The sequence below is a fragment of the Epinephelus lanceolatus genome, chromosome 12 (genome assembly GCF_041903045.1).
Source record: "Epinephelus lanceolatus isolate andai-2023 chromosome 12, ASM4190304v1, whole genome shotgun sequence".
NCBI classification, from domain to species: Eukaryota; Metazoa; Chordata; class Actinopteri; order Perciformes; family Serranidae; genus Epinephelus; species Epinephelus lanceolatus.
The window spans coordinates 18,840,780-18,853,144 of record NC_135745.1 but is presented as its reverse complement, the minus strand read 5'-3'; the positions used below and the strand labels follow the sequence as shown (position 1 = coordinate 18,853,144).

At 42.4% G+C, this 12,365-nt stretch overlaps 1 protein-coding gene across 21 annotated transcripts in view; it reads left to right on the top strand.

Annotated features, from left to right (window-relative positions):
* Window positions 1-12,365, top strand: part of ptprfb (protein tyrosine phosphatase receptor type Fb) — a 193,427-nt gene that overhangs the window by 173,712 nt on the left and 7,350 nt on the right. For all 21 annotated transcript variants that reach the window (XM_078173083.1, XM_078173079.1, XM_033650737.2 and 18 more), the window contains 5 exons: window positions 2,843-2,962; window positions 3,753-3,907; window positions 5,628-5,913; window positions 7,121-7,299; window positions 11,512-11,638. In XM_078173083.1, the coding sequence (XP_078029209.1) occupies window positions 2,843-2,962; window positions 3,753-3,907; window positions 5,628-5,913; window positions 7,121-7,299; window positions 11,512-11,638 (867 nt within the window). The remainder of the gene's footprint in view (window positions 1-2,842; window positions 2,963-3,752; window positions 3,908-5,627; window positions 5,914-7,120; window positions 7,300-11,511; window positions 11,639-12,365) is intronic.

The window sequence follows — 12,365 nt, the reverse complement described above, 5'->3', positions numbered from 1 at the left end:
GCAAGAAATTCCACTAATTAACCCTGATAAGGCACACCTGTGAAGTGGAAACCATTTCAGGTGACTACCTCTTGAAGCTCATGGAGAGAATGCCAAGAGTGTGCAAAGCAGTAATCAGAGCAAAGGGTGGCTATTTTGAAGAAACTAGAATATAAAACATGTTTTCAGTTATTTCACCTTTTTTTGTTAAGTACATAACTCCACATGTGTTCATTCATAGTTTTGATGCCTTCAGTGAGAATCTACAATGTAAATAGTCATGAAAATAAAGAAAACGCATTGAATGAGAAGGTGTGTCCAAACTTTTGGCCTGTACTGTGTATATATATATATATATATATATATATATATATATATATATATATATATATATATATATATATATATATATATGTGTATATATTTAAACCTGTGTGCAAGATGTGTGCATAAAGATTGAGTCAGACTATAAAAGTCCTCTTCTTTAGTGTCTTAGTGCGAAGTTATGGTAGAAAAAAGGCACTGCGTCAATGTGCTAGTGTATGAAAAGGCTTATTTTGAGCAAAAGACAAAGTTTCTATGTCTTCGACAAAAGGGGACTAAGTTGTATAAAACTTTTTCCAAGGCTCACGTACTGAATCCCTGACTAATTTCAGAGAGGTCATCATCTCTCTGACCTATTGTATAAATGAAGGGGGCTTTGTTGATTTCCAAATGAGAGGAATGAGACGGCGGGCCAAGAGAGATGCAGATGCAGAAGTGTTTTCCTGATGAGCAGATAAATGCTCCTCTGACTTTGATTTTTGTTCTTTTTTAAATTTCTCTTATACCCTTTGCATGACTACACATCCGCTATCTCTTTCTCACATACATACACATACAGACACACACACATATGGTGAGTGAGTTAACCTCCCACTACCCACCCGGACTGATGTCTCATGCCAAACAGAACAGGAGCTCGACAAATATGATGAGCTCCAGCAGTAGGAAAATTTCAGCTTCCTCTAGCACTATCATTACCAGTTAGTGGAACCCTAAAAGGTCAGGACTTGAAGTGAGACCAGAGGTATTACTCAGTAGTGTGCATGTGGTTGTGTGTGTATGTGTCGAGATAAGAGGTCTGTGTCCTCTGCAAAAGGCCAGGCGACGACATGTGAGAAGCAAGGTTCAAAGCAGAAGCAGATGATAGTGAAACCTGTGGTCTGTGTGTGTGTGTGTGTGTGTGTGTGTGTGGGTGTGCATCTGTTTACCTGTGTGTGTTTGTGAGGGAGAATATGCCACCCAACCTCAGCCAGCACAAAGATATTCATTACTGTGGTGACTGCTAATCCATATGTTTGTACTGCAAGCGGTTCCCCATCACTCAATTGAGTTTCTCCTGCAAGGTCTACCTCTGCGTCTGAATGGGAGCTGTCACCAGGGGAGGTGAAATGTGAGGGGGTGAATTTTAGCGCATTTCGTTTTTGTCGATTTGTACCAGCTCGCTAAGACAGCCGAGGTGCTTCCAAATGTCATCTCGGTACTGCAGTATCAATATGATTAGCTTACTCGCGCCACATCTCTTCCTCTGCATGTTATCCAAATCAATAGCAGCGAGTCCTTGTCCCTGCAGTCCTGACAGTTTGCATTTGCTCCGTTCCTGTATGTAAAAAGGGAGTCGAGCAGACTTGTAGAGATTCTGTGAAATGAAAAACTTTACCCCCACACTTGTAGTTTTTTTTTAGTTTTATAGCTCATGCTATTATTCAGAGTGCCTGTGACTGATTGAAAATGGGTTCAGCGTCTCATTTAAGACACATAGTAGGTGGAGGAAATTGTTAAGAACTGTTTTTCCAAACAAGATTTTAGTCTTGAAAACATCCACAGAGAATCGGCTGAGCTGAGAAGCTAGAAGCAAGACCAATCAGCGGACTATGCCGGAGTGTTTAGATAATGATGTGACTCAACGCCTCTAGATACTTGCAGACCCCATGAACAACTATTAAATTAGGTGTTAGAAAAATCAAGTGAAGCATGATTGTGCAACTGCATGGCTTATTTTTTGCCTCCAAATTATTCTGAAGCAGTTTAGGACATATTTGCCCAATGTTTTCTGAACAGACACGTTATTATTGCTGTTTTAAAACCAGAGCCAAACTCCAGTGACAGCCGGACTTTCATTAGTCTGATGAGAAAGGGTTCGTGTAAATGTTTGAGTGAAGAACTAAATCCTATTTAAAGTCCTTTTTTGTTCCAGTCTAATGCCAAATGATCCTTACCAAAGGAGTAAAGTAAAAAAAAAAATATGGCAAAGGCCAGTCTGTCATTTTCAAAGATACACAGAGTGTTGCAAAGCCACTCAGTGCCAGTATTTGGAGGAATTCTAGCCTCATTTACAGTGAAGTTAGTTGTGTGCACATATGGAGCCAGGTGGCCGAACCTGCTGTCCCCTTCTGACAGGCGAGAACAGGCTTTTAGACACATCTCCCTCCACAATGCAGTGTCCAATCATCACAAATGCGCCAAAAGCGTACATGACAAAGGGTCGCGAACTACCCGACAATTAGCTAATTGAAAGTGATCACAGGTCGGTAAAAGACAAAGTGGGTTTTTTAATGCCTTTTTGAAGCCCGCTTCAAATGTAGACACACATGGGTGCACATGCACATGTTCGATTCACTCGCGCTCATTTTTTAGCAGATACAGGAGCTGACTCTGAGTCTTCCGTTTTTAATTAGACAGTGGACAAAGCCTTTGATCTGACCTCTCTGATGTTCTCTCCTTGTTAATCAGTGTGATCCTACAAGCCTCTCACCAGCCTCGTGGTGGATGCTAGCAGCAGTTCACTCCTGACAGTGTGCCCTCTCTCTTGCTCTGCCAGGTGAAGTGTGACCAGTACTGGCCGTCACGAGGAACAGAGACCTATGGAATGATCCAGGTCACCATGCTGGACACCGTGGAGCTAGCCACTTACAGCGTCCGTACTTTCGCCCTCTACAAGGTACAGTACTGCCGTTGTCATTTGCACTTAACCATATAGCGAGGCATGCTCATGAGGGACATGCTCCCAGCAGGTAATTGCTGTACACCATTACCAGGGGTCACATTTTAAAATGTAATTTCTTATTTTTTTGAAGACAGATAAAGGCTATTACCACTGGAATCGTTTTTTCGCCGCTGTAATTGGTTTTTAACATCCAAGATTGGTCTCTTGTTCTCTGAAAGGCAATAAAATATTTCAGTTTTACACTTTGATTCATACTTCAGTGCAATGACGATGTGACTGATGTGTCCTTTATTTCACCGCTTCTCATTCTTTTTCCATTTCTTACTTATAATTTCTAACATTATTACAATTCCTAATTAAATGCAAGTCTCCAGCTGGAGCGGCTTCCATCAGGAATGGTGACAATGCCAAGAAATCGTTTCTGAGAAACTGCTGAGTTCAATTCCAAAATTATACACTTTATCTACACCTACACTTGCCGAATGATCACAGCCATGAAGTAGAACACATTATGTGCTGCTATCAAAGTTATGAGTCAATTTCAGACCTTTGCTTAAAATAGCTACATTTCTGATTAAATCACTCGTGCTTTTCAGATTTCAACTTTAGAAATTCAGCACCCTTTCATCAAAACAGTGTGACCCTTACCTGTTCAAAATGTTGATTTCCCAGCTGACAAGTTTATCTTTAAAAAGCAGCCAATTACAGTCTGCCAAGCCAGGGTATCCCACAAAGCACAAACATACACCTTTCTACTTTGCTGACTCCTCTGACTCTCCTGCAGAATGGCTCCAGTGAGAAGAGAGAGGTGAGACAGTTCCAGTTCATGGCCTGGCCAGACCACGGCGTGCCAGAGTACCCTACCCCCATCCTGGCCTTCCTACGGCGGGTAAAGGCCTGCAATCCTCCAGATGCAGGGCCCATGGTGGTCCACTGCAGGTGGGTCTATACTGGAACAAGCTCAGTATCTGATACTGTCACATGTATTTATTTTGCACTGCTTGTTCTCTTCATTGATGAAAAGTATTGTTTAAGACAGGGTTGTGCTCCCTAATCAAAGATTAGTGCAAATACACTGTAAAGGAAACCACATACAGCAGAGATGTTCACATCCTGTTTTCGGGGTCAATACCTTTTTTTATCACTGTGAATTTGGCTCAATATTTCTGAATGTTCCAGCCAGTTGAACAGCCTCTCAGGATGCCCCTACAATCGTAAATGGTGTGCACGATCTGCAGCATCAATTTCATTATGGTCCAGCTCTTGTGCTGGAAGGAGTAAATCAACTTATCTGGGAAGCAAAATGTCCAGTTTTCAGCTGGGAAGCAGAGAGAACATAACAGGACTGGAAAACGTATCCTATATATTAAATATTCTCAATAGATCTTGACAGATCTTGAAAATTCGTACACATGAAGTTGAATGTAGATGAACATATAGTGCCTATATTTTACAATAAGGGTTTACACAGCGAAAGAAACTGAAGATTAGCGAGATTAAATTCTCATGTGAAAACTGACACTTTTATAAGACAGAACTCATTTGTATCTTGGATGATCAATACTTTTGGATGATGTATTAAAGGGTAATTTCTGTTATTTTCACTCTGGGCCCCATTTTCTCACATGTTTGTGTCTAAGTGACTCATGGAAACAACAATTTTGAAATTGGCCAAGCATTGAGTGAAAAAGGCTGCAATGTAACGTTAATGGCCAATCATTCACCATCAGTTTACATCCACTAAAAGTGCTTGTTTAGCCACTGACAGGCTTATTTTAAGTCTTTGACAACATTATGAAAAGGAAAGATAGACGTTTTTATTAAAGAGTACAATACTTTTTGTGCAAGCAGAAACAGCTCTGAAATCGCTATTGTCAAACCTGCCAGACTCCGGTTAAATAAACAATGTTTTTCTCATTGTAAAACACAGTAAATTCAAAGTGTAGAGAAACAAAATAAAATGCACAAATGATGTCTTGGTTTGCCTTTTTACTGTTCCAACAATCACCATTTCTGGTTATGTGAAAGAAACCCTCAGTTCACCCAGTTATATCTCAAAATATGCTGGCTCTATACACGCTAAAATTACTGTTGAGTCTGGTAGGTTTTACAAATTTAAGACTGTTTCTGGTTAAACAAAAAAGGATCTTACTCTTTAACAAAAAGGGTTATCTCTGCAGTGATCCTTTCCCTAATGTTCTCAGACACTTACAATAATAATCTGAGCTGTCAGCTGCAAAAACAAGCACTTTAAGCGGGTGTAAATTGATGGTGCCCAAATTCCTAGAGTGGTTACATTGCCGCCTGTTTCGTGGCGGCCGGCTGCAGCAGTCTCGCTCAATACCGGACCAATTTCAAAAATTGTTTTTCCCATTAGTCACTTAGACACAAAAACATGGGGAAAATAGGGAGCAGGCTGAAAAATACCAAAGTTAGCCTTAAACTCTTCTTGCTCTGCGTGCTTTGGATTTTCATCTGAACACTGATAACTTTGTGCTTTAGTGCTCGTTTTTGTGTCTTTAGGTGTTTACCAATGTGTTTGTACTATGAGTGGATCTTGTTATACAGTGTAAACACACTTGAGACAATTATGTGTTATACAATGAAGCATAAAGTTATTTACCCCTCCTCTCTCTCTCTCTCCGTCTCTCTTCATCAGTGCGGGCGTGGGCAGAACTGGCTGCTTCATCGTGATCGATGCCATGCTGGAGCGCATGAAGCATGAGAAATCTGTAGACATCTACGGCCATGTGACGTGCATGCGCGCCCAGAGGAACTACATGGTCCAGACTGAGGACCAGTACATCTTCATACACGAAGCCCTGCTGGAGGCCGCCACCTGCGGCAACACTGAGGTGCCGGCACGCAATCTGTATGCCCACATCCAGAAACTCACCCAGCCTCCACCCGGCGAGACGGTCACTGCCATGGAGTTGGAGTTCAAGGTGACTGATAAGCACACACCTCATACAAGTATTACTTAAGGCTCTATTTAATTTTTTGTGTAAAAAATGTACTTTTAATTTTTACCAGTGCTGTAATTGGCTCCTACAAGGTGTCATGAAACATTTAACTTAAGAAAGACATTTCAGAATAGCTTTTTCTGATTTATAGTGCTCTGGATAGTTTGCAGGGGTGGCTTTGAAACCCTGTACAGGAAGTGAGATTTTCATAATAATAATAATCATCAGAAATTAGAAAGATTTTCAATCCACTCTGATCTGGAAGCACCAGGCTGCGCTCACTCTTCTACTGTCTGACATTATGAAAAGGGCATCAGACTGCAGTTGCAAATTCTGATCTTCTATCCAGGGTGTCGCTATTGTGCCAGTGTGATCACATAGAGGTTTAAGCAAGTTTGAAATATTAATTCGGCAAATAAGCCAGTGCACAGGCATGTCTGTGATACTGGTGCTGAGACATCCCAGCAGCTACAGTAGCACGATGGCATCAGTACACACGAACACACGTTTCAGAGACAAATGGACCAGCGCAAACACACATAAAGACACAAACACATCAACACACCTACATGTGGAGAATTACAAAATGACTGACACCCGCACATACACACAGCTGGTGTTCAAGGTGACTCACAATCACACGCACACACACACACCTTCTGTCAATAGCCATCGACTGTGATGTTATTACACACTTTCCTCCCAGCGCGGCTCTGCCATTAGCCCTCTTATGACCATGATCCATTCTGTTTGAAGTGATAATAGCATCTACACTCCTGCCAACAACGGAGAATGAAAGAGTGAGAGAATGATTGCGGCGTATGTGGGGGCCACAGCCTCCATGCCCACACAGTCTGGCCACAACACACACACACACATTCTCCCGGAGTACCATGACTGTCCATACACACTCCTGTGCTGTCCATCTGTGCTCTGTCCACTGCCAGAACTGAGCTTGTCACGCCCACAGTCCTCCAAGCTCTTGGACTCTATGGAAGACAAGTCCACTGCACCTACCAGCAGCACTTTTTATTTCTCTCGACAGGAAACCTTAAGTCTGATTCTAAATAGAGACTTGACAGGCGAGCGTTTAAGACTTGCGTGTTTGTTTACTGCAGGTCACAGGTCACTAATTTTTTTCTCTCCATCTCTCTCCTTGTCTGATTTCTCCCAACCTTTTATTAAACAGAGACTGGCCAACTCCAAAGCCCACACGTCACGCTTCATCAGCGCCAACTTGCCCTGCAACAAGTTCAAGAACCGCCTGGTCAACATCATGCCTTTTGAGTCCACCCGCGTCTGCCTGCAGCCCATTCGTGGCGTTGAGGGCTCCGACTACATCAACGCTAGCTGCATTGATGGCTACAGGTTAGCAAAAGGACCTCAACTTCAATAGCTGAATACGATGACAATGACTGAGATTAAAGTGCTGACTTTGAGCTTTAAAGGACAGGCTGCATTATTCTGTAGCCGTTTTATTGCTATTCTGTTGCCAGGGAACAGCTTTGGTACCTGTTTACTTCCTGTGAGCAACCAAGAAAAATATAAAAGAAGGAACGGGCATGACTACAGTGACAGCGTTCAAGGAGCTTGACCTTGGTGTAAGCTCTATTGGAGTCAATGGAAAGCTTTAACCCATTATTTCTTTGTTGTTCCAGCCTTGACTGAAAATTTCTTCTACCAGATTAAAAAAAACACACATTGTGTGACGTTGACTGGTGTTTTTTTTATCTTAATGTGTGTGTTTGTTTTCCTTGTTAGTGGTCTCTAAACAGATCATATCTCTGTCCAGCAGCTGTCCAGCCTCTGTTGGACAGAGCTATAATCAGTTTGGAGACCAAAAACAAGGAAGACGAATGCTCTCAGTGTAGTCATGACCGTTCCTTCTTTTTGTTTATGCTGTCAGTTTTGAAAGGGTCTATATTTATCTTGTTGTCAACAGATTCCATGAAAAGAACTGAAACCAACCATGCATTAGCTTTACTACCCACACTACGCTATCTTGGCTCTCATCCCAAGCTCATTTGTTCTCACTGAAGATGGAAATCTTAAACAGGTCACAAATGTTTAGGGTTTTTTTTTAAGCTTGGTTATTTTCTGAAAGAGCTGGGCACTGTCGATTTTAGCAAATGTTACTCAAACAGGATTAAGGAGAGCATTTGTTGGGGTCTATTTTCAGTAACGGATTAATACACATTTGGTGCTCTAGTGAGTAAATAATGCCGTAGGACCCAGTGTAACAGTGTGGCTCATTGATGTGCTTTTAATACTTTTTGGATAACAATAGAGGTCCACGGCACAGAGGAATAAGCTGCATCAGGCTTTGAAAGCACAGGCAGTCCTTAAATTTATGCATCAATTTATGGTATTCATTCACAATAAGAAAATATGGAACACCAGCCTTATCCTTTCAGGGTGTTTGAGGGCACACATCCTTTTAATCAAAACCGTGAATAGCCCTTTTTTTATACATTGTCCCAAATTTTAAGACAAGGACACAGGACAGTGATCTAAACATGCATACAAGGCAACCAGCAATCTTTTTTAAAGCCCCGCAGTGAAATAGTAAGTCACCTGTCAACCCAACTGAGGGTCAATCCAATCCGTCCTGGGGAAAATACCAAGTGCCTGGTGATGTTAATGAGTAACAGACCTCAAGGCAGACATTTTTTTGAGCAGGATTCGCAACCAAATACAAAGGTTTATGTCAACTTTTTTAATTACTTTCTGCTTCCTAAAATAGGGCTATAATCCATTATGGTTCCTCCGATGTGGATGTAAACATCCTTATATTCAATCTGAGAGTCTGAACTTTAACCTCACAGTCATTGTTTTCTTCAATTTTCAATGTCCTGGAGTACAGAGCCAGCACAACCGAAATTGCATCGCTGTCCTAATACCTTCCGGACTGCACTGAATGTGTCTGCAGTTGTTTTCTGGCATCAGAGATTGTTACAGGTGTGAAAAACACCGTAGGTATCCACAGTGGACTAGATGAAAATGTATGGGAGGGGACTGAAGATGAGTCCGCAGTGGGCAGTATCCAGTTGCAAGAATTACTCCCGGCTCTGTCAATGTGGCTCTCGTCTGCTGAGCCACTACTGCTTTCATATCGAAGCTACTGCATGTCCTTGTGTGCTCTGTGAGTCCAAATTGCTTCCTAGAGGGAGGAAGATGAAAAGGCAGCTCTCTGTTTTATATCTATATAAGTACCACAGAAGTGACAGACAGAGCTGGCTCGTCTGTGGTTGAAGTGTACAGCGAGGGGATGGATTTAGCGAGTGTGAAATGCCATTCAGTCCATATGGGGTTCTGCTTCATACCGGGCCGTGACAGAGACAACACCTCCCCACCCCCACCCCCTCAACTCCCTCCTCTTCCTCCAGCCCTGTTGTTAATGAGAAGGTGCTCCGCAGAGGCAGACCCTCTATTGTTGCCGTGTAAATAGTATAATTGCAGCAAGAGAGTAGTGTAATGAAGTGTGTTTTCCAAACTCCTCCCTCCATTTCTTCTGTCCTCCATGTTCTGTTTTTCTCTCGTTTTCCTTCATTTTCCTTTCTTCATTTTTACCCCTTTCTATCTCTGTCTCTCTCTCTTCTCCTTAATCCCCTTCGCACCTCTTTCCCCTCTCTCTTTCTCTCTGTCTCCTCCCACCCTCCTCTCCCACTCGCCATCTTAATTTTCCATCCAAACATCATGGCAGACACAGACATATCCGGGTGGGGACCTGTTGTGTGCACCGGCGGCACTGTGTGATTAAGCCACTTTTAAAGCCTGGGCATAAATAAAAACTAAACAGGGGCCTCCAGTGCCCTTCACCCAGCGTCTTCAAGAAAAGCCAATAATATGCTAAGCTAATGAGAGGCGAACCATTGATTCCAGCTATGCTATCAGGGGCGGGAGCCCTGGATATGCTCCGATGCAGGCTGGAGTTTTAGCATTGTAATGAGGTTGAAATGAAACACTATGTCCTCAAGCACTGCAGTCATGTGGGATGATGCAGAGAGTGCTTTGTGCTGTTTGGCAGCGCGCTCATCAGGACACTGTGTGCAGAGAAGTCAGTATTGTGTGATACGGTTAGAATTGTTTTTGTTTTGGCTAGGGGCTGTATTATGGGGAGGTTAGAGGGGTCCACCCTATCAATTTGAAATTTAGCATTCATCCCCTGCTTAGCGTAGCTTTGCTTCCGTTTCTTCCTCCTCTGCTCTCACAGTACCTTTTCCTACAACCACATTTTCTCCTGTCCTCTCCTCTCCTTTCCTCTCCTCTCCTCTTCTTCTCTCTCCTCTGCTCTCCTCCTCAGCAGTCAGTTTTACTTTGCACTCTGATGACCAGCTGGAGAGAGCAGTGCTCACTCTTTTCATCTCACATTTTCCCCTCTACATCTTCTCCTTCCACTTTGTGCATCTCCTCTCTTTACTTTGCATTTCTCTTTTCCTCGTTTTCATCTTTTTAATTTGACTCCTCACTTGCCTTCCCCTCCTCATATGCCATCTCCTCTCCTCTCAACCAATCTGTTGTTTCTTTATTTGTGCGAGCGAGGCCCTGAGCATATTCTAATCTCCCGGTTCCACATTAGTGCTTTGCCTGCAGCACCTTCATTAGTTGCTCAGCCATGGCTCAGTGTGTGACTGTGTGCGTGTGTGTAGTAGTGTATCTGAATATACATGTGAAACTACTGCACGCATGTATGCGTACACCTGAATGCAAACTTAAATGTGCTGCAAACATGTGAGAGTGCGTGTGCACGATCATGCATGTGTTTTGTGCTGGATTACTCAGCTGGCTCTCTCACTGTTGATCAGTGCGCTGCTGCCACCTGCTGTTTGACAGGAAAACTGCTCAGCTGAGCCAAAGTCACGTAGGACACCAGCACAGCTCTGGCTCAGTGGATGAGCTCATCTCTGGTTTTGTGAGCATATCAAGTGCTCTCTCTCTCTCTCATTCTGTGGTGCCTTACAGAGCGTTAGGAGGAAGATGTAGAGGATCTATACAGGCTTAAACAGCTCAGTGATGATGATAGTTGCCAAGGATTATTTGCTATGTTCATTAAATGTGTAGGAATTTGTCTTGTTGGCACTAGGGTAGAGAAATTTTTGACAAACAGCACAAGGACAACAGGACTTTACTTACTCTACTGTTTGCAGCTGAATGCTTTTAAGCAGCATGGCCGCATGGGTTTTGATTCCCTTTCCTACAAATCATACCACTACAGGTGCTTCGTATATAAACATCCACTAAATGGTTTGTGATGCTTTCATAGAACAAAAATGGATCAACACAAAAAGCCCTTCCCGAGCCTTTGCATTTTATTTGAATAAATTTGTGCCTGAGTGTATCTGAGCACTTTATAAGACACCAGCTTTGCTGCATGTCTTATATCTTGTCTGTTATTAAATTTTGGGGTGTGAGTTGGATTAACAGCCTCTACAACAACAGCACTCCTTTATCGTTAAATCCGTTTCTGGTTATTGCTTTGTCATGTGCTTTATAATACCAGCTGTAAAAGCACCATAAAGTTCATAATTATCATGTGTAATGTTTAATATCTGCCCCCTCTATGTGGTGTTACGTTTTTAGACAGCAGAAGGCCTACCTGGCTACACAGGGACCACTGGCAGAGACCACTGAGGACTTCTGGAGGATGCTGTGGGAGCACAACTCCACCATCGTCGTCATGCTCACCAAGCTACGAGAGATGGGACGGGTAATACACGAACACATACTGTACATCATTGCACACAGCACCCATGTGAGGGATTGATACAATATCTATATGCTGGGTCAGTTCAGCTAAGCTACTGCGTCACACTGCTCAAATATTAATTCATTACAGTAACTCTGGTTGAAAGTTGCTACTGTGTCAGACTTGTCAATAATAAGTTGCATTCCAAGCATACTGATAATTCTCAGACTGTATGACTGCATCACACTTTGTGTAAAATGGGATCTATTTTGGTAACAAGGGAACTGAATCGTGGTTCTTGTATAGATATACACTCCTAATTTTGTAATAACACCCCTACCTGACCCTGAAGAGAAGAGAATTCAGGGATTCTGGGGAGACGTTATAAGGCAGCACAACAAAATCAAGTTAGTCTTAAATATAGTGGTTTGACATTTTGAGATATATGCTTTCTTGCCCAGAGTTAGATAAGAAAATCAATACTGCTTTCACATCTGACTGATAAATATATGGCCAAAGCAAGTAGATGGATAGCTTAGCCTAGCACAAAGACTGGAAAGAGATTTTTTGGATTCTTGTGTGCCTTCCATCTTAAAACCATTGTTGCATGTCATTTAATAAAGACAAAAATACCAAAGAGTTGCTAATAGGCAGGTTTTTTAACCTTTGGACAGAGCCAGGGTAGCTATTTTCTCCTGTTTCCAGCCTTTATGCTAAGCTAAGCTAACCAATCCAACACTTGAAAGGA